The sequence below is a fragment of the Oryx dammah genome, unplaced genomic scaffold (assembly GCF_014754425.2).
Source record: "Oryx dammah isolate SB20612 unplaced genomic scaffold, SCBI_Odam_1.1 HiC_scaffold_5, whole genome shotgun sequence".
Classification (NCBI taxonomy): domain Eukaryota; kingdom Metazoa; phylum Chordata; class Mammalia; order Artiodactyla; family Bovidae; genus Oryx; species Oryx dammah.
The window spans coordinates 76,579,126-76,602,344 of NW_024070189.1; the positions used below are offsets into that span (position 1 = coordinate 76,579,126).

General features: G+C 37.7%; 1 protein-coding gene across 3 annotated transcripts in view; it reads left to right on the forward strand.

The window, feature by feature from the left end:
• The window catches only part of PRR16 (proline rich 16), a 287,644-nt gene that overhangs the window by 160,972 nt on the left and 103,453 nt on the right, over window positions 1-23,219 (forward strand). For 2 of the 3 annotated variants that reach the window (XM_040241701.1, XM_040241700.1), the window contains exon 2: window positions 16,240-18,241. In XM_040241701.1, coding sequence (XP_040097635.1) covers window positions 16,240-16,995 — 756 coding nt within the window. In that variant the 3' untranslated portion in view covers window positions 16,996-18,241. The remainder of the gene's footprint in view (window positions 1-16,239; window positions 18,242-23,219) is intronic. The other variant, XM_040241702.1, reaches the window with a different exon arrangement.

The following is a 23,219-nucleotide window of genomic DNA, read 5'->3' on the forward strand; positions in this document are numbered from 1 at the left end:
TTATAATTATGTCTAATTGCCATACCTTCGAATCCAGCTATGTTATCAATATCAGCATTTCTAGAAATATTGAAAGTTCAACAAATGCTGTCATTTCTGTAATTATGTGTTTGAGATATCAAGAAAGGAGTAATAGATTTTTTCTGATGTTTTTGACAAGTAATTTAATATTCATATAGATTCTAAGATAACTTGGACAAACATTAGTCTAAATTACAAACTTTCTCTTCCCTTTACGTTATATAGTAAACTCAGTGTCTTATAAAAAGTAAAAACATGTCAAAGTGTTATTTTAATGTGTATGTAAATATTTTAGTACTGATATTGGTAAATGATGTCCTTTAGTATTCTTGCAAATGTACTTTAATATGTCATTGCAGGGTCTTTCCTCTAATAGAAAATACCTTTTTAAAAAAATTTTTATTTTTACTTTATTTTGCTTTACAATACTGTATTGGTTTTGCCATACATTGACATGAATCAGCCACGGGTGTACATGAGTTCCCAATCCTGAACCCCCTTCCCACCTCCCACCCCATGTCATCTCTCTGGATCATCCCCATGCACCAGCCCCAAGCATCCTGTATCCTGTATCGAACCTAGACTGGTGATTCGTTTCTTACATGATAGTATACATGTTTCAATGCCATTCTCCCAAATCATCCCACCCTCTCCCTCTCCCACCGAGTCCAAAAGTCCATTATATACATTTGTGTCTCTTTTGCTATCTCGCATACAGGGTTATCATTACCATCTTTCTAAATTCCATATATATGTGTTAGTATACCGTATTAGTGTTTTTCTTTCTGGCTTACTTCACCCTGTATAATAGGCTCCAGTTTCATCCACCTCATTAGAACTGATTCAAATGTATTCTTTTTAATGGCTGAGTAATACTCCATTATATTTTTAAGATAAGAAATAGATTAGCAGTCTCATGAACTTTGTTTATTTCCAACCTGAATCAATCACCTTAAAAGTTTACAAATATACACCAAACCATAAGCAATAGCAACCTAATGTAAAAGTATTTTGTTATAGTATCTTTGCTTTATTTATTTATGTCATTATTTTTTCATTCAATATATATTTTGTTTTAGGCATAAAGTAACAGGATGCTCTGCCCTCTGGGTCCTTACATTTTCACCATGGAGACTGGCATTAAAGAGCTATTTACATGATCCATCACTTTGTTAGTGCATTTCATACTGTGAAGCACAGATGCAGGAGCTCTAGGCTGTGTTGCAGGACTTCAGGGCTATCGGGAAGCTTTCCTTGAAGAGGAGAAATAAGGGTTAATTTTTGAATGATAAGGAAAAATATGTGTGAATATGAATACGTGTGCCTATGAATGTGTGCATTTTGTGCACACATTGAGTGAAGGATAACTAGGTCTTGGTGGAGGATGACTTACACAAAGACCCAGCTTAGCATCTTCTAAGCACAGGACGAAATAGAAAAAGCAGGGGCACGGGGCGGGCTGATGTACAAAGCAGGACCCAGATCATGTTTTTATTAAGTATTTAGTCTTTAGCCAAAGAGCAATAGGAAACCACTTAAGGTTTAATAATTTATGTTATATGTACAGACTTAAGGAAAGCACTGTCTGGTTGCAATGCAAAAACTGGATTAAATGAAAGAGACAATGGGATGATAGACAAGAATTTTATTCTTACAGCTTTTACAGAATACTTTTTATTGATCTAGTTTATCATCAGTAAGGATTGTAATGCACAGTCTGAGTTTATTCATTTGCACTTTTACAAATATAGAAAGATATTAGAGATTGAGAGCTATAAGCATTTGCTAAGTTTACAGGTCCATTATCCTGAGTTACAGCTTCCCCCTTTACATTATTAACATAATGGAATCATTTTGATGTGTGTACTCACAAAAGGCAAGAGGATGAGTCTTTTATATCTATTAAGCTGCTGAAGCAATTGTGATGAGGGATGTTTCCTTTTCCACATTTTACAAGAACCCTAGTACAAGCATATTGCCTGTTAAAATAACAAGGTACTTTATGAAAACAGAAATTAAAGTTAGCAATGCATTTCAACTGTCATAGTCTGTGGGTAATGTTTGTTACAGAGGAAAGAAAAGTTGTAAATACTCACTAAAACTAACAGGCAAGTAAACATGAGACTTAGTGATCATCACAGCTAGTGCATTAGAGCTGAGTTGTGTGTTATGCTATGCTATGCTATGCTAAGTCACTTATAGCACTTAATCCCTTGGTTCTCAGCTGTCTTATGTTTCTTTATTCTAAACAGTAAGCATGTGGGTATATGACATTTAGAAACTGTGTGTGATAATTTGGGGCATTTCTACTTCCTCCAACAGCCCCTCAAAAATGCTTGCAGTTCTATGAGGAAATGATTTAAATGAAACCAGGTACTATTGTATTATAAGTCAAAAAAATTAAACATCTTCGTTTTGCAAATTGTAGTTACTAATTTTGGATCAAGTGCTTTAAATAACATAAACTGTTATTTGTGATAAACTGATACTTGTGTAATTTTCTAAGGCTGCCAAGACCCATTAACATTTTTGGATAAATCATATCTAGAGTTTTATATTTAGACCTGGACTTTCTACATGCTGTTCATTCCATGGCTATAAAACAATTTGACTTAAAAAGAAATTAACCTACTAAAATATGTAAGTCCATGTGCATCCTCTGTCAAGGAGCTAACTTTATGCATTTTGGGGATGGTGCCACAAAATATTTGTTAAATATTCACAAGGAAACACTCCTTTCATTCAGTAACCAGCATCTCAATAATAAAAGTAGAATGAAACACTGCTAATGAACTCACAAATAAATTTACACCTGTATTTCTAAACCTGAACCTTTCAAAAGAGAACTCAAGTTTCAAATGGATTCTCTTTTTATATACATACTCATCACTCACTGCAATAGTTTTCTTTTCCCTATCACTGATGTACTGACAACTTTCTAGTTATTTGACCATTGAATGTAATTCATTATATTTTTCTTGAAGTCTTCTGATTTCCTGTTTTAGCTTAGAATAATCACTTTGGGGACTCTAGTATAGTTATCATTCTTGAATTTTTAAAATTTGTTTTCACACTTCTGTGTTAATTATGTTTCTTGCATCCTGTGCTTTCCTCCTTTCTTGAATTCCATTTTACTGAGCTATAGAATATCCTTAACTTTTAAAGCACAGACACAAGAGAAGTAAATTGTCCTAATACCTACACATTTTAATTCTTCACTATAATAAATTATTGATTTAGTTACTATAGAATCAGGGTTAAAATTATTTTGCCGCAGACCTTTGGAGGTTACTGGTAAAATGTCTTTCATCCTCCACTCATCCAGAAGACACTGTGATGATCATTTAATTATCACTTCTTTCTGGGTTTTCTGTATTTATTTGGTAAGTTATTGACTTTGCTTTCTTTTTCATTCATCCTGATTAACACTCAGTTTCCATCTGAAGCTCCTAGTATTGTCAACTGTGAAATTTCCTTTTTTTATAAATTATTGCAGTCCCACTTTTTTTCTTTTTTTCCCCCATTTTTACTACAACTTCTCAGTCATTGAAGCTGCAAGATTCATTTTCTTGTGTTCCATGCCTTTAAATCTTTTCTTACATTTTCCTTAAAAAAATACTTTTGATTTATGATTAGGAATATTTCTTAGATTCTTTTACATTTTCTTAAAATCTTAAGATTTTCTTAAAAATATCTCTTTACATTTATATTTATGTTTTATACTTCAAATGTGTCTTATTTTATGTCTCTTCTTTTATAACATTGTATTATTTTATAGCTGCAATATACTCTCAAACTTCTCCTAGTACATTAATTAAAATTACTACAAAGTTCTCTTAATTAACTAATAACAGCCACTTGATCAGTTTATCTTAATATTGATCTGTTCATTCATCTTAGTCCTTCTATTTTGTGATGTTGACATTATTAAGATGTTTTATCAGCCTCTCCTACATACAGGAAAAGGCAGGATGCTGACTGAAGAGTGTGAATATGTCAGATGGGCATGCAGTACTTTAGAAGACAGGCTGGCTGCTCTTGCCCCATTTCTACCACCTTCGCAATGGAAAAACTTAATATTATTATTGTGATAAAAATAGGGGAGAAGAGCTTTGTTTTGAGATGCTACCAGCCACATTTAGGGCCTTCTTATCCAGAGATATTGTTCCGTCTCTTTACAGCAAGAATTTCAGTTTATCTTTAGGATGTAAGCTATTAGCACATTGCCAGTCTTATTGCACCATTTGATACAAACTATTTTCCATTGTGAAAGATAGTCACTCAGCAATTTCACACCCTAAATTTTGCATTATTTCTCGTTCCTACTGTATCTCTATTTCATTTTCAAGTTTGGAATCCTTCTGGGACTCCATCAGTGCTTTTACCACCTTTTTATTAATTCACTCAAGTTTTCATACAAGCTTCCCTGGTGGCTCAGATAGTAAAGAACTTGCCTGCAATGCGAGAGACCCAGTTTCAATCCCTGGATTGAGAAGATCCCTGGAGAAGGGAATGGCAGTCCACTCCAGTATTTTTGCTGGGAGTATCCCAGGGACAGAGGAGCCTGGTGGGCTATAGTCCATGGGATCACAAGAGTCGGACACGACTGAGTGACTAACGCTTTCACTTTCATGTATTTATAAAAATCTCTGATCACACTTAGACCACAGTTTGAGAAGATTTTCTGAATTTATTACTGCTTTTATTTCTTTACTCTCATTTGAATATGATTTGCAAAGGAAGGCACTAAGTACATATGATCAGTATCTATTAAACTAGAAGCCTCATTTCTTAATCCTCAGTGTCTCATATAGTAACAGATTAATAATATTCATACAATAAATATTTGTCAAACCCAATTGACCCCACATAAAAAGAAGAAAAATTGCATTATAATTTTAGCTTATTTTCTGTTGATCAGGCTTGATGATGAATTATGATTATTATAATTTTCAAATCTTATTTACTTTCAGAGAAAAGGGTATAAATTGACACAAATAACTTCAAAAGCATATACTGCCTTCTGTCTCAAAAAATGGTTCAATTTTTAGTAAGAATCTTTAAGCAATTCTATAACCTTCATATTTATTTTCCAACAAGAAAGAAAACTTCCTGGGATCGCTGAATGCATTATCCTTTTGTTAAGTCTTGCTGTTTCACTCCCACAAACAGATTCCACTTGGACAGATGACTCAGTTTCAAGTTTGAGATACACATTTCTCCTTTGCTCCTGATGTTTAGGTGTGGATGTTCTTATATTTTGATTGATGTCATGCTGCCTTCTCACCCCTATATATCTGCAGAATGTCTCTCTAGTCCTCCTTTCTTTTATTTTGTTTTCCCCTTAATTCCATCATGCCTGTGGTTATAATCCCTTTAGTTGCAATATGATACTTTGAAATTCTGTTAGCAAAACATAGAAGTGTAATTATAAGGATACAGTGTATTCCTTGTCAGGTTAATTTATTCATTTTTCACTTGGCTGCAATATCCTCTAACTCACCAAGTAAATAAACTTCAGTAGCCTTCAATGTGTTCTCCACATGGCAGCTGTGAGAAATACTTCTATTTCTTTCTAAATTTATTTCAGTTCAGTTCAGTTCAGTCTCTCAGTCGTGTCTGACTCTTTGCAACCCCATAAATCGCAGCACGCCAGGCCTCCCTGTCCATCACCATCTCCCGGAGTTCACTCAGACTCGCATCCATTGAGTTAGTGATGCCATCCAGCCATCTCATCCTCGGTCGTCCCCTTCTCCTCCTACCCCCAATCCCTCCCAGCATCAGAGTCTTTTCCAATGAGTCAACTCTTCGTATGAGGTGGCCAAAGTACTGGAGTTTCAGTTTTTTTTTTTTTAATTTATTTTTTATTTTACATTACAATTCTGTATTGGTTTTGCCATACATGGACATGAATCCAGGGTTGATCTCCTTCAGAATGGACTGGTTGGATCTCCTTACAGTCCAAGGGACTCTCAAGAGTCTTCTCCAACACCACACTTCAAAAGCATCAATTCTTCGATGCTCAGCCTTCCTCACAGTCCAACTCTCACATCCATACATGACCACAGAAAAAACCATAGCCTTGACTAGACAGACCTTAGTCGGCAAAGTAATGTCTCTGCTTTTGAATATGCTATCTAGGTTGGTCATAACTCTCCTTCCAAGGAGTAAGCGTCTTTTAATTTCATGGCTGCAATCACCATCTGTGGTGATTTTGGAGCCCCCCAAAATAAAGTCTGACACTGTTTCCACTGTATCCCCATCTATTTCCATGGAGTGATGGGACTGGATGCCATGATCTTCATTTTCTGAATGTTGAGCTTTAAGCCAACTTTTTCACTCTCTTCTTTTACTTTCATCAAGAGGCTTTTTAGTTCCTCTTCACTTTCTGCCATAAGGGTGGTGTCATCTGCATATCTGAGGTTATTGATATTTCTCCCGGCAGTCTTGATTCCAGCTTGTGTTTCTTCCAGTCCAGCGTTTCTCATGATGTACTCTGCATATAAGTTAAATAAGCAGGGTGACAATATACACCCTGGACGTACTCCTTTTCCTATTTGGAACCAGTCTGTTGTTCCATGTCCAGTTCTAACTGTTGCTTCCTGGCCTGCATACAGATTCCTCAAGAGGCAGGTTAGGTGGTCTGGTATTCCCATCTCTTTCAGAATTTTCCACAGCTTATTGTGATCCACACAGTCAAAGGCCTTGGCATAGTCAATAAAGCAGAAATAGATGCTTTTTCCATGATCCAGTGGATGTTGGCAATTTGATCTCTGGTTCCTTTGCCTTTTCTAAAATCAGCTTGAACATCAGGGAGTTCATGGTTCACGTATTGCTGAAGCCTGGCTTGGAGAATTTTGAGCATTACTTTACTAGCATGTGAGATGAGTGCAATTGTGCAGTAGTCTGAGCATTCTTTGGCATTGCCTTTCTTTGGAATTGGAATGAAAACTGACCTTTTCCAGTCCTGTGGCCACTGCTGAGTTTTCCAAATTTGTTGGCATATTGAGTGCAGCACTTTCACAGCATCATCTTTCAGGATTTGAAACAGGTCTACTGGAATTCCATCACCTCCACTAGCTTTGTTCATAGTGATGCTTTCTAAGGCCCACTTGACTTCACATTCCAAGATGTCTGGTTCTAGATGAGTGATCACACCTTCGTGATTATCCAGGTCATGAAGATCCTTTTTGTACAGTTCTGTGTATTCTTGCCATCTCTTTTTAATATTCTTCTTCCGTTAGGTCCATACCATTTCTGTCCTTTATCGAGCCCATCTTTGCATGAAATGTTCCCTTGATATCTCTAATTTTCTTGACGAGATCTCTAGTCTTTCCCATTCTGTTGCTTTCCTCTATTTCTTTGCATTGATCACTGAAGAAGGCTTTCTTATCTCTTCTTGCTATTCTTTGGAACTCTGCATTCAGATGCTTATATCTTGCCTTTTCTCCTTTGCTTTTCACTTCTCTTCTTTTCACAGCTATTTGTAAGGCCTCCCCAGACAGCCATTTTGCTGTTTTGCATTTCTTTTCCATGGGGATGGTCTTGATCCCTGTCTCCTGTACAATGTCATGAACCTCATTCCATAGAATATCAGGCACTCTGTCTATCAGATCTAGGCCCTTAAATCTATTTCTCACTTCCAATGTATAATCATAAGGGATTTGATTTAGGTCATACCTGAATGGTCGAGTGCTTTTCCCTACTTTCTTCAATTTAAGGCTGAATTTGGCAATAAGGAGTTCATGATCTGAGCCACAGTCAGCTCCTGGTCTTGTTTTTGTTGACTGTATAGAGCTTCTCCATCTTTGGCTGCAAAGAATATAATCAATCTCATTTTGGTGTTGACCATCTGGTGATGCGCATGTGTAGAGTCTTCTCTTGTGTTGTTGAAGAGGGTGTTTGCTATGACCAGTGCATTATCTTGGCAAAACTCTATTAGTCTTTGCCCTGCTTCATTCCATATTCAAAGGCCAAATTTGCCTGTTACTCCAGGTGTTTCTTGACTTCCTACGTTTGCATTCCAGTCCCCTAGAATGAAAAGGACATCTTTTTTGGGTGTTAGTTCTAGAAGGTCCTGTAGGTCTCAATAGAACTGTTCAACTTCAGCTTCTTCAGCATTACTAGTTGGGGCATAGACTTGGATGACTGTGATATTGAATGGTTTGCCTTGGAAAGGAACAGAGATCATTCTGTCATTTTGAGATTGCATCTAAGTACTGCATTTTGGACTCTTCTGTTGACCATGATGGCTACTCCATTTCTCCTGAGGGAATCCTGCCCGCAGTAGTAGATATAATGGTCATCTGAGTTAAATTCACCCATTTCCGTCCATTTTATTTCGCTGATTCCTAGAATGTTGACGTTCACTCTTGCCATCTCCTGTTTGAGCACTTCCAATTTGCCTTGATTGGTAGACCTGACATTCCAAGTTCCTATGCAATATTGCTCTTTAGGGCATCAGACCTTGCTTCTATCACCAGTCACATCCACAGCTGGGTATTGTTTTTGCTTTGGCTCCATCCCTTCATTCTTTCTGGATTTATTTCTCCACTCACCTCCAGTAGCATATTGAGCACCTAATGACCTGGGGAGTTCCTCATTCAGTATCCTATCATTTTGCCTTTTCATACTGTTCATGGGGTTCTCAAGGCAAGAATACTGAAGTGGTTTGCCATTCCCTTCTCTAGTGGACCACATTCTGTCAGACCTCTCCACCATGACCTGCCTGTCTTGGGTTGCCCCACGGGCATGGCTTGGTTTCATTGAGTTAGACAAGGCTGTGGTCCTAGTGTGATTAGATTGACTAGATTTCTGTGAGTATGGTTTCAGTGTGTCTGCCCTCTGAAGCCCTCTTGCAACATCTACCATTTTACTTGGGTTTGTCTTACCTTGGACATGGGGTATCTCTTCACGGCTGCTCCAGCAAAGCACAGCCGCTCTTCCTTACCTTGGATGAGAGTTTATCTAAGTAGTGATAAATATTTATTTTATATTCAATTATTAAAGACTTTGCACATGACAGAAAATAAGTACTATATCAAATATAACCTGAACTTAACAAACGTTAACACTTTATCATAATTACTTTATGTGAAGTTTTAAAAGAAATATTTCATCCATGTAGCTGATGTCTCCTGACAGTCTTTCCTCTTCCTTCTTGCCTAAACTTAATGTATATCCATTATTTCATGTTGTAGAAACTAAAATATCTGTGCTTCTACATATAAACAGTATATTTTATACTTTTAGTGGATTTTTTTTAACATTTTTGTGCTCAACTAAAGGTTTTTGAGATTTATCACTGTTGATACGTATAGCTGTTGTTACTTCATTTGAACTGTTTATATTTACTTATCTTATCACTTACTAACAGACATTTAGGTTGCTTCCAATGTTTTGCAATGGCAAAACAAACCAAAAAAGGAAAAAAAAAAAAAAAAAAAACAAGAACTATCCTTGTGCTTTTTCAAGCCTGTGCACATCTCTTAGAATTTCTCCAGAATAGTCCAGACTTTGTTCTTAGACGACCTATACCATAGAGTATGAACCTTATCCAATTTATAAGACATTGTCAAAAAGTTTCCCAATGCACTGAATTTACATTTCCACTGGCAATATACAAAGTTTGCATTTATTCACCTCATCATCAAATAGAACTATTGGACTGGTTCGTTTTTCCTAAAGTACTCAGAAGAAAATAAATACTTTCTCATTTTTCTTCAGTTTGCACTAGCTTGATTACTCGTGAGACTGAGTGTATGATTTTTGAAAATTTAGACTTACCTTATGTGAATTACTTCTTTATAACTTTTATCCCATTGTTTGATTGTGTGTGTGTGTGTGTACATGAGCTTTCAATTTTATTTCATTCATTATTTTTCATCTCTGATGGATAATGTCTATTTCAGTCTCACTTTTACAGAAAAGTTACACTATATTCCATATCCAATTTCTCTCTTTCAGTAGGAAACTTATTTCTAAAGTCAGTCTAAATTTTATTATTGTGTAACTGTTTGGTGTTTTATTTTGTCATTGTAAAACTTTAATCATTACTTTCTAATGTTCTGTATTTTCACTATAGTATCTCTGGTTGTGTGTTTGCGTATACTTTCCTGCTTGAGACTCTGCATACTTCTTTAATTAGTTCAGAAAAACTGAATTCATTGTCTCTTGAATATTGCTTCTCTCACTTCTGAAACCCTTTAAAAAATATGTAATCCTTTATCGCAACATAACTAGGACTCACACAGCCTAGCTGCTATCCAACTCTCCAGCCTTGTCTCTCACAGTGTCCTTCAGCCAAGAGTCCTCTCTAAATTGCTCACACTCAGGGGTTCTCTTCTATCCAAGTACCTTGATGAGGCTCTTTCCTAAATGGACTTCTAGAGTCACTCCTGTTCTGCCAGTTCACTGTAACTCATCCTTCAAGAATGCTTCACCCACTTACTCACATGGTTTTATTTCCTTTTATAATAGCTTGTATTTCTCTTTCAAAGCACCTGGGACATTTATGCTTTTACTGTTACTTGTTTGAGAACCTAATTGATGTCAGGCCATTCTACTAGATACCCTGTTCCATGGGAGCATTATTTTGCTTGTTTCTGGTTTTTTTTTTTTTGGTGTTGTTCTATTAGCATTTTTAGGCATTTGGGAAATAGCACTGTACAGACCAAAACCAGTCAGGAACTACTGAACCATTAGGGCCCCAGGCAGTGTATTTATCTCTGAAAATCATTTTCACTTTCCTCACAGTAGACTAGCTTTCTCTCCTTTGCTGAAGATTAAAAAAAAAAAAAGGCTTAGGTAGGTAACCACTCTGGGTTAAACAGTACACAGTAGACATGAGCCAAGATGTTCAGCTATCTATCATATTTAGGTGTCCTTCCACTTGAATTTCTATGATATCTTGCTAAGAGCTAGAGAATGTGATACCTACTCTGTGCATCATTTAAAAAGCAAAAACATTACTTTGCCAACAAAGGTCCATCTAATCATAGCTATGGTTTTTCCAGTAGTCATGTATGGATATGAGAGCTGGACTATAAAGAAGGCTGAGGACCGAAGAATTGATGCTTTTGAACTGTGGGGTTGGAGAAGACATTTTGAGAGTCCCTTGGACTGCAAGGAGATCCAACCAGTCCATCCTAAAAGAAATCAGTCCTGAATATTCATTGGAAGGAATGATGCTGAAGCTGAAACTCCAGTACTTTGGCCACCTGAAGAACTGACTTATTGAAAAAGACCCTGATGCTGGGAAAGATTAAAGGTGGGAGAAGGGGATGAGAGAGGATGAGATGGTTGGATGGTATCACCAACTCAATGGACACGAGTTTGAGAAAACTCTGGGAGTTTATGATGGACAAGGAGGCCTGGTATGCTGCAGTCCGTGGTGGGTCGCAAAGAGTCAGACATGACTGAGTGGCTGAACTAAACTGAACTGAACTCTGTGCATCATTTATAGCTAAGTCATTATCCCCCGATTTTATTCTAGAATTCAGTGATTATGAATTTTAAAGTAACACCTTCAAAAATCAAATAGAAAAAGAAATGCTTTTGCTCACAGTTGAATCAAAGAAACAACCTCAGTGAATTCATACAAGTTTTGTTGAGTCTCTTTTGTATATCATTCACATATTTGGTCTTTAAGATCCAAGAGTAAAAACCAACAAGGTCCTCCATCTCACTGAGATTGAGATCTAGAGAGAAGACATATTCCAATGCTCAGCTACTACTAAACAAATACTTTTTTTTTAAATGTGATAACTTTGAATGAAAGAAATGTTTTCTTGTGAATATTTAACAAATTAACTAGACCAATAAGGGAAATCGCAGCAGGAGGGAAAATTTTTACTTCACAAGTTTAACTCCTGAGCTAAGATTTTAATAAAAAGTAAGAGTTGGTGATGGACAGGGAGGCCTGGCGTGCTGCGATTCATGGGGTCGTGGAGTCAGACATGACTGAGCGACTGAACTGAACTGAACTGAAGAATTAATTAGACAAAGAGGAGAGGTCAGAGCATTTCAAGAAAAAAAAATACTGTGTTCAAATGCTTTAGGGTGGGAAGTAGACTGGCAATTATGAGGATCCAAAAGAATATCAAGAAGTGTGAGAAAAGAAAGGGAATATTATTAGAGTTGAATATAGAGGGTTCTCAAAGTTAAGAAATGTTCAAACTACCAGACAACTGTACTCATTTCATATGCTAGCAAAGTAATGCTAAAAATTCCCCAAGGTAGACTTCAACAGTATGTGAACCAAGAACTTCCAGATGTACAAGTTGGATTTAGAAAAGGCAGAGGAAACAGAGATCAAATTCTAACATCCATTGGATCATAGAAAAAGCAAGGGAATTAAAAAAAAAAAATCTACTTCTGTTTCATTGACTACTCTAAAGTCTTTGACTATGTGGATCACAACAAACTGTGGAATATTCCTGAAGAGATGAGAATACCAGACCACCTGACCTGCCTCCTGAGAAATCTGTATGCAGGTCAAGAAACAACAGTTAAATCTGGACATAGAACAACAGGCTGGTTCAAAATTGGGAAAGGAGTACATCAAGGCTGTATATTATCACCCTGCTTCAGTTCAGTTCAGTTCAGTTGCTCAGTCGTGTCCAACTCTTTGCGACCCCATGAATCACAGCACGCCAGGCCCACCCTGCTTATTTAAGCTATATGCAAAGTACATCATGAAAAATGCTGGGCTTAATAAATCACAATTTGGAATCAAGATTGCTGGGAGAAATATCAACAACCTCAGATGTGCAGATGATAATCACTCTAATGGCAGAAAGTGAAGAGGAACTAAAGAGCCTCTTGATGAAGGTGAAAAAGCTGGCTTAAAACTCAACATTCAAAAATCTAAGGTCATGGCATCCATTCCTATTACTTCATGGCAAATAGATGGGGAAAAAGTGGAAACAGTGACACATTTTATTTTCTTGGGCTGAAAAATCACTGCAGATGGTGACTGTAGCCGTGAAATTAAAAGACACTTGCTTCTTGGAAGAAAAGCTATGACAAACCTAGACAGAGAATTAAAAAGAAGAGACAAAAAAGAGAGAGAGATATTACTTTACCAACAAAGGTCCATATAGCCAAAGCTATGGTTTTTCCAGTAGTCATGTATGGTGTAAGAGTTGAACCATAAAAAAGGCTGAGAGTCAAAGAACTGATGCTTTCAAACTGTGGTGTCGGAGAAGAGTGTTGGGAGTCCCTTGGACAGCAAGATCAAACCAGTCAATTCTAAAGGAAATCAACCCTGACTATTCATCGGAAGGACTGATGCTGAAGCTGAAGCTCTAATACTTTGGCAAACTGATGCGAAGAGCCAACTCACTGGAAAACATCCTGATGCTAATAAAGACTGAGGGCAGGAGGAGAGGGGACAACAGAGGATGAGGTGACTGAATGGCATGACTGACTCAATAGACCTGAGTTTGTGCAAACTCCAGGAGACGGTGAAAAATAGGAAACCCTGGTGTGTTGTAGTCTGTGGGGTTGCAAAGAGTCGGACACAACTTAGTGACTCAACAACAACTGATGGCTCAGGTGGTAAAGAATCTGCCTGCAATTCCAGAGGCTCATGTTTGATCCCTGAGCGGAGAAGATCCCCTGTGGAAGGGAATGGCAGCCCACTCCAGTATTCTTGCCTGGAGAATTCTGTGGACAGAATAACCTGGTGGGATATATTCCATGGGATTGCAAAGACTCAGACAAGACTGAATGGCTAACACACACACACACACACACACAATAATATATAGAAGGTAATTAGGAGTGCTATCTCATACTGGCTAAAAAAGGCCAATTGCTTTATTTTCAGAAATCTTGTGAGCCAGTTGTGAAATAACTGTTATTGATAACTGAAGTATATAAACCTATATTAAATAAATTACATTAAAAAGAAAAGTTTTTTGTCTAATTTTAGTCATTCCTAATTATTTTACTACATTTTAATATGTATTTGTACTCCTGAGTTTATGTCTGTTCTACTGGTATGGTGGAAACTCTTTATAATGATCCACCCATGCATGTTTCTTCGCAGTCTCACATTCAGTGATGCTGCCTTACTCGCTTGAAGTTAACCGTGGCATGAGACCACACCATGGAAATTGGCAAACTCTTTAAATCAGGACTCACTCATATCCCTAAGAACCAGTTATTCAACAATTACCAGAACAACACTGAGTGAGACTTTATAAGCCCCCGGACACCATGTTAAATTCATATGTATCACAGAGGAAGTTAGCAGGTATTGAAAGTTTTAAGCAGGGAATGACAAAAACACAACTCAGTTTTTAAAAAGATCACTGAGATTATAGAACTGAGAAGGGGAGGCAAGGCTCAGACTAGGATCAAAGAAAGGAAGATGGAGAGAAGTGAATGGATTCAGGAGCTAAAATTGAAGGCCTCATGGTACTGGTATTAATCACAAAAGACTCACATGTGGAAGAAGTAAATTCTCCATGTCCTCTCTAACTTCTGGTTGGTTATGATGTCTTCATTTTGAGCCCAATCTTGTGTCAAAGGGCTAACTTCACAGTTGAACACACTTCGGCCTTAGTAAGAGAGGAGGAAAAAGCCTACATATGGAAAGATGAGATGAAGGGACTCGTTCCATTTGAAAATAAATTATCTTTAAAGTCACCTGTAGCTTCCTTCATCGTGTAAACAATAGTACATGTACCGCAGCTGTGAGAATGGTCTCTAAGATCTGTGACTTCAGAGAGTGTAAATGACAGAGGGTCAAACTTCTTGGCTCTGAAATTGAGCATTTGAGCTGAGACTATGTTTCCCACAGGCTATCCCAGACCATGACTTAACAGCGAAGAGACTCTAAGCCAGCCGGTTGTAGGAGGTGCTGGATTCCTTAACTCTATGGCTCCCTGCTGGCCCTGCCCAACTTGCCTTAGAAAGACGTGGCCTAGAACTCTGCCACCCAGTTTTCCTGTCTTCACAAGAACTCTCTTACACTCAGGGTTGATCCTGCATTGTGATGTGATGGGCCTACAGTCTTACTTGATTTCCTGATTCTGTCTTGTGTCTTTGGCATATACTGAGCAGCTGTGACTTGGATCCTTCCCCCAAGTGGTAGCAGACAAAAGTAGGTTCCTGGATCCAAGAGAATGTTTCATCTCCTTCACCAAGGACATAGACACCTCTTTCTTCCAGCCTAGAAGCAGCAGATCATTGCGAGGTTAGAGGATTTCTTGCCATCCCCCTAGTGCTGAAGGCTTCTGTTGTGTAAGAAGGGTCGGGAAATGGGTGAGTTTTTGTGCCCAAGAGGGACCCTTTGCAGTCTCTGCCTGCCCTCAGAGAAGCCTATGGAAAAAGGGGCACCAAGTGAGAACAGGCTACATTGTGTCTGGGGTCCTCAGGTTTCTAACTTGTCATGATAGCACATTCTGCCTTTAATTACTCTTTAATGTCTTGGCTGTTTTCTTGACTCACTTTTGTATACTACATCTTTTCCCTGTGATTGGCCAAAGATGGAACAGTCTTTGTGTCCTGTCTATCCTCACAGGGTTTGGAGCTCTTTACAGTTCAGTTTATTTGGTTACTTTGTGACCTCAGTTCTTTGATAATCTCTAGAAAAGTTTTGATTTTTGCAGATTATCAGGCTTTGTTTCATTTTAGCATGAGATTAATGTTCTCCTATGCTTTCTACAGTGTAAATCAGAAGGAAAGCCCCCTCCTCTGTTTAAAATCAGTTTAATAACCAGTGGGGAGAAGGGTGGGGGAGGGGCAAAGAGGAGTAAGTGATTAAGAGGCACCAACTACTACATATAAAATAAGCTACAAGGGTATACTGTACAACACAGGGGATATAGCCAATATTTTATAATACATTTAAATAAAGGGTAACCTATAAAAATATCAAGTCACTGTATTGTACACCTGAAACTTACATTGTAAATCAGTTTTAAAAATCAGTTACATTTCTGTGTTAGATTTTATCTTTGGATACAGCAGAGTCAGGAATAGAATATATACATAAATAGCATATTCTAGGCATGTGAAGTCATTATGTTATCAAATAGTTGGTGCTCTTCTGCTAGATACTCTAAATTTGTTGAATGAAAAGAACAATGGAATTCACCACTCAGTATTAGTCCGTGTTCCCATATCTGATTACGAAATAGGAAGACACTTGTGGTATATTTTGCTTCGGGTAGTTATTCAACATGATTACCTTGTCCTTTTTACCAGGTGGTTGACCAGATTGATACCCTGACCTCTGACCTACAGCTGGAGGATGAGATGACTGACAGCTCCAAAACGGACACCCTGAATAGTAGCTCAAGCGGGACAACAGCCTCCAGCATAGAGAAGATCAAAGTGCAGGCCAATGCCCCCCTCATTAAGCCCCCAGCCCACCCATCTGCTATCCTCACGGTCCTGAGAAAGCCAAACCCTCCAGCGCCTCCTCCACGGTTGACACCCGTGAAGTGTGAAGACCCCCAGCGAGTGGTGCCCACTGTCAATCCGGTAAAGACCAATGGCACCCTTCTGCGAAATGGAGGCTTCCCTGGGGCACCAACCAAAATCCCCAACGGAGACATCTACTGCAAACCCAGCAGTAACTTGGACAAGGCTCCCGGGCAGCCTCTGATGCACAGACCCGAAAAAGACAGGTGCCCCCAAGCTGGGCCTCGGGAACGAGTAAGGTTTAATGAAAAAGTCCAGTACCATGGCTATTGTCCTGACTGTGACACCAGGTATCACGTAAAGAACAGGGAGGTCCACTTACACAGTGAACCCGTCCACCCACCAGGAAAGCTTCCTCCCCAAGGCCCTACCCACCCACTTCCCCCTCATCTCCCTCCTTTTCCACTAGAAAATGGGGGGCTGGGAATAAGCCACAGTAACAGCTTCCCCCCACTCAGACCTGCAACTGTGCCTCCTCCCACTGCACCAAAACCACAGAAGACGATCTTGAGGAAGTCCACCACTACAACAGTGTGATGTATGCCATTTAAAAGCATTTTTTTTTGTTTTTTTTTGTGTTTTTTTTTAATTTTTCTATATCATAAACATAAAATAATAAGTAATGAGCACTTTCTACTCAAGCAATAAAAAGCCCAAATATATTTATCCTGCATTCAGCAGAGTGACATAAAAATCACCTGGTAAGTATGCAGTACGTTGTTTATATCCTGAGTATTCAATTGTTTAAAAAGTTACATGATCAGAAACCACAGAATAACGAAAAAACTGAATATATCATTTTTTTCAGTTAACCCATTACAAACTGTAGATTTCAAAGATTTTGATTTACTATAAGAGATGGGATTAGATTCATTTTATTCATGCCTGACTCATCTATGCATTAATAACATGCCATACTCTTAACTTCAATGTCATGCTTTTTAATAAGAAATTTTAATACTGAAGGACTATTTTATTATTTTTTTCTAAAGATGTTTGTCACTAGTTTTGCATAATTAAATGCTGAGGATGATACAAGAAGGTTTATTTTCTATGCTATACATTATGATCCTATGTTCACCTATATATGTAATGAAAGATTTGGTCTGTGGAAATATATGTCAATAAACAACGGTAAATAATGACAAAACCAAATGTTCCTCGGAATTAAAATGTAGCAGTGGTTCACTCAATCCCATGGTAATTTACATCAAAATGGATAGCAACTCTGACAGAGTTTGGAGATCACTGTTGTGTATAAGTCAGAATGTTTCAAATTAAATATCATAATCCAGGTACTAAATAGGACTGTACACATTTTCATATGATGTGCTTCCGTTTTGGTACCTCAAAGATGATCTAGTGCATGCCAGCCCTTGAAGGTCCCCCTCACTCTCAGCATGCCTCCCGGACGCTCCATTAGCCAGCTCACTGAAGCAGTGGGATGACTCACCTCCTGCGTCAACAAGCTCTCTGCCTCCCTGAGGGAGTCCCTCATTTATAGGAGAATCATACAGGAAAATACAGATGTTTCCGGAACAGGATGTTTTTAGCATTCGCCTTAAGCTGATTCCCCTCAGAGGTGAAATATGCCAGGGTTCTTTGTTATTCTATAGAAGGGAGAGAGGAAATCCTTTCCTTCTAATATCCAATAAATGTGCTTCTCTTTAATTCGTCAGCTTAGGTGATAGTTTCCCAATTCTTAACTACCATGATTGGGGCTGATAGTGTGATTTGCCTTGGAGTGAGAAATGGGTTTACTCCCTTAGAATCATGATGAAAGGTAAGTGCCTGAGCAAAATGTGTCCATAAAGTGGCAGGAGTAGAGGCAGTCATCTTTGGTGGAGATTTGATTATTATGTAACTTAAAAAAGAATACTGTAATACTTTTGAATATTTGGGTTTTGATCTCAAAACTTTAATTTTTGCTGCTGCAGAGAGGTACTCTTCAATCATATTTCTTTGTTGCCTTTGTCAAGTTATATCATAATAATTTGGAATACTATTTTTGAACAACTTCCTATTTAAAGTGATAACATATTTTAAGCATAATTCCCTAAAGAAAATAAGTTTATTTTTTAAAGAAACAATGAAATAAGGGAAAAAAATAGAGATATCATGTTGAAAATTTACTCTGGATGATTTTTGTTATGTGTGTATTGGACATGAAGATAATGCAAGCAGAATAAATCCAACTTTTCAGAAACTTACAGAACATAAGACCAATAATCAAAGACCAGAATGTAAAGTGTATTAACTATATGATCTGTATGTTTAATAAATGTGAGCCAGGTAAATAAATAATTGACTTATTGAATATCAGAATTACACATATATTCTTAATGTTTTAATGTGTTCATTTAGGCTTGTTATAAATAAACCCAGGATTTTATCACCTTTCTAGATTTAAACATTTACATCCTTTCAAAGTCCATCTGGTGTTAGGCCTTTTGATATAACAGTCGTAGAAGACTTGCTCTTTTCCCTCTTCAGGCCCTTTCTTTCACAGCCAATTACTGTGACCTAATAATTATAATTTGAGACTTTGAACCTTGTGATGTTTGGGAACCAACCTGGACCTCAAAAGTGAGCTTACTAACAGCCGAATTTCATCCTTGGAGCAGATAACTCACTTGCAGTAAAGCAAGTTGAATAAGCTGGATGATTTAAGCTTTCTAGTTAAGGATATTTGAGCCAGATGCTTAGACACAATCTCTGAGGTTCAAAGCCATCTCTCTTCCTCAAATTGTAGACAAAGCTACCTCATAAAAGATCATCTTTTTATGTTTGATTAGTGACATATGCCAAAACCACACATTTATAAGTTATTGGCCTGTAAAGCTGAGTTCAGCCCCAGCGTTAAGACAGTTAGTTGTTGACCTTCTTCTCCTATTACAGTCTATCACTTAGTCAACATTAAATGGTAGATTACAGCAAGTGTTGGACATTCTTTTTAGTTTTTTGTTCCATATGTTCCTTTTTATTTTTTTTTTTTCACTAATGTATAGACTATATTGGGCCAATAGGGGTTTTTTTGCCCAATAATTTTGTAACATTCACTGGAACTTAGTCATGCCTCTAAATATATATAAACTTGTAAAACATGGAAAGTAATTAACATAGAGTGTCATAATATTTGCCTGGAAACTTGCAATTAAAGTGTCATAAGTGGCAGTGTAGTTTTTGTAATCATCCAACTCTTGCTTTTGAAATTTAAATTCTGAAATGCAAATTCTGCACATCATTTATTAAATCATCATAAAACATGGTTTATATTTTTTCTTCCTGAATATACCAAAGCAGGATTTTTTTTTTTCCAAATCTTTAAGGGCATGGTCTTTTTTCACGTCATGATTTTAACTCTTTTATTCACACATAGAGTAGTATACCAAAAAGCTGACCTCCCTACTCCTTTGGAAGATAATGTTTCTACAAAATGTAAAGTGATAGTACTGCTTATGACCGCATCTCTTTATAGAGGAAGGTAGAACATATGGCTCAAAAAACTATATCCATTAATTAAATTGGAATAAGAAAAATAGGCAGAGGCTGAGGTGGTGAGATGGTTAGATATCACTGACTCACTGGACATGAATTTGAGCAAACTCTGGGACACGGTGAAAGACAGGGAAGCCTGGCATGCTGCAGTCCATGTACACACAGCTTAGGAACTGAACAACAACAAGGAAAAATTTTGTCTTGTTAGTTTAAACACAGATGGTCCCATTTTTGTGATGAGAGGTTATTGTATCTCCACTGCTAAATGGTAAAAAGAAAAGAAAGTTGACCAAAGTTCTCTTCCATCTTTCTGTAGTTATAGGAGTTATAAAAGGAAATAAAACTGATTTTCTTAGGCCATGCTTAAGCTAAATATAAAATACCTGCTAAAAAATACAGGGCATGGAAGAAAAGAAATTCCGCACTCTTCAGTCTGATTATATTCATACCTCCTCTTATTAGTTTAATAATAATCTATGAAAAAAATGTCTGCTATTAACTGAAGTGATTTCATTAACCTGAAAAATCTTGTGTTTGAATCATGCTTGCATCTAACTGCTAATGAATAAAGGAATAAGGCACTGTATATTATATGGCTTTCTTTAGACAGATCAGTAGTTGCTTTTAACATCGCCAAGAACAGCAGCTACACAGTCTCTGAAACTCTGCAGGACGTTTTATCTGCATGTTCTAGTTATAGTTCTTGGATGCTTCGTGAAGAAAAGGCTGAGTAGTTCCACATGTAATTGCTCTGGGAATGATGTAATCAAGTCTTGAATCACCACCTTGACTGAATTTTTTCCCATGGAATATAGGCAATAACGCGATGTCTTGTATTTGTCCTGATTTGGGTTCCTTTCCCCAGTTTCTCTGGTCTTTCCCCCGTTTCACATGCTGTCATGTATACTCAAATTTGTAGCAAAAGATTGCATTGTTGTGCATGTGTACCTAGTGATGTTTTCTAAGTGAGGAAATGCTTTATGAGCAATAAAATTCCATATCACATAATTAAGTAAAGCACACAGAATCTGACGTTTACTAGACACTGTTGCAAAATCACAGACATTTTTTGAGTCCATATGGAACTGTGACACTGTATTCAAATTTTAGACTAAACCTTTCACGATTTTAGAATTGTGTAAGTTGCCTGATTCTGAAATAATGATAGATGTGATACTACCATTTGGGCAAGCAGCAGTGTTGAACATAAAACTGCATTGTTGTTGTTTAGTCTCTAAGTCATGTCTGACTCTCTTGCGACCCCGTGGACTGTAGCTGACCATACTGTATCCATAGAATTTTCCAGGCAAGAATACTGGAGTGGGTTGCCATTTCCTTCTCCAGAGGATCTTCCCGACCCAGGGATCAAGCTTGCATCTCCTGCATTGGCAGGTGGATTTTTTACCACTGAGCCACCAAGGTAGCCCATAAAACTGCATTAGCTGCATTTTAGTGGAGAATCCCTTATGAAGGGTGTTATTTCATTGGAAGCACTTGGATTTATCAATCTGGTCTTTTTGGATAGACCTAGAGCGGGACATAAAGAAGCTCTGCAAACAATATTCTCTTTAGAACATAGTTAGATCAACCTGGGATATAGAACTATGTGAAGACCAAGCAAAATACATAGGAAACTTTGCTTATGACTTATGAATTCCAGGCTGATCAAAGATGGGTAAACTAATATTTTTAATGTTTTCTGAAACTTTACATACAGTAGTTTTTTCTACCTCTCATATGAATGTATAAAATAGAAATTATTATCCTGATTTAAAAGTAAAGAAATCCAGGACCGCAGTTTCAGTGCTTTGCCAAAACTGACCCCTTAGTAAATGACTGGCTGGCATTTTGTTAATAGTACCAGCAGGACTTCCATGTTTTTTCCCCCACAATATCAGCATTTGTGTTCTTTAGAGCCCTGAAATTTGCCATTTTTTCCTTTGTTTTGAGGAGTTATTTTGGCTCTTGAAAGGGGATGTCTAATATTATTTTGACATTCCTAATATGTTTGATCTTTGCAGAATGTGAAAGGGATTTCAGGCAATTTCCCTACCATCAAAAATGAATGAGCTGTTGAATAATTCAAGCTTCATTTTCTCATGTGTTATACCAGAGGCATTACCTTTCTGGTTTTTTTTATCTTAAGTTCAAAGGCTGTCTATTATTCTGGATTATTTTTCCCCTAACAAGTTCTGATTTCATAGTATTAATACCATTTGACACTACCTGTGTCACTTCCATTACTGGTATTTCATTTAGGAGTTTCATCTGTTTAACATTGACCCTGACAGCTGATAGATCCACAGAGTGGATCTATCTAAAGAACCAGTGCATTAGAGCTCTAATAAAAGCATTTCCATCCTTTTGTTATTAGACTATAAATAGGTTTTTTCAACTATTTGGTGATGTAGTTCTCAATTATCCTAACCACCAAAGGGAATTTGGGGTCAGCTAAATAAAACATTGTGTGCCCTTGGGTAGGTTAGAGTTGATGTTAACAATACATGATATCTAGCCCTTATCAATCGGAGAAGGCAATGGCGACCCACTCCAGTCCTCTTGCCTGGAAAATCCCATGGATGGAGGAGCCTGGTGGGCTCCAGTCCATGGGGTCGCTAAGAGTCGGACACGACTGAGTGACTTCCCTTTCACTTTTCACTTTTATGCATTGGAGAAGGAAATGGCAACCCACTCCAGTGTTCTTGCCTGGAGAATCCCAGGGACGGGGGAGCCTGGTGGGCTGTCGTCCATGGGATCGCACCGAGTCGGACACGACTGAAGCGACTTAGCAGCAGCCCTTATCAATGGCTTGCCTTGTGTCATTCTCCTGTGTGTTTTTCTGTTATTTTTTGCTCATAATATCATTTTTCCCTCCTAAAAATGCAATGTCTTAGCCACTGTATTATTATCTACATTGTACAAATGAGGAAACTGTGTCACTGCTGTTTAAGGTCATAGAGCCAGGCGGTGGTCACAGCAGGATTGTAAGGCAGGAGGTCAGCTTCACAGCCCACGTTGTTCACCCCTTCTCAGGACTGCTCAAAGCACAGCCCCTGCATTGTGCACAGGTCATCTATAAAGCTTACAGACATTTAAGTGAAACTTACTTGAAAAATGCTGGCAGATAGTAAAAACATAAGCCAAGATAGACTAGTGCATGCTGTGGTAGCAAACAACTAGTATCACAGGAGCATTGTGCTGTTTCTCGTTCACTCCAAGTTTACCCTGAGTGCCTCAGACTCTCCAGGACAAGTGTACCTCAG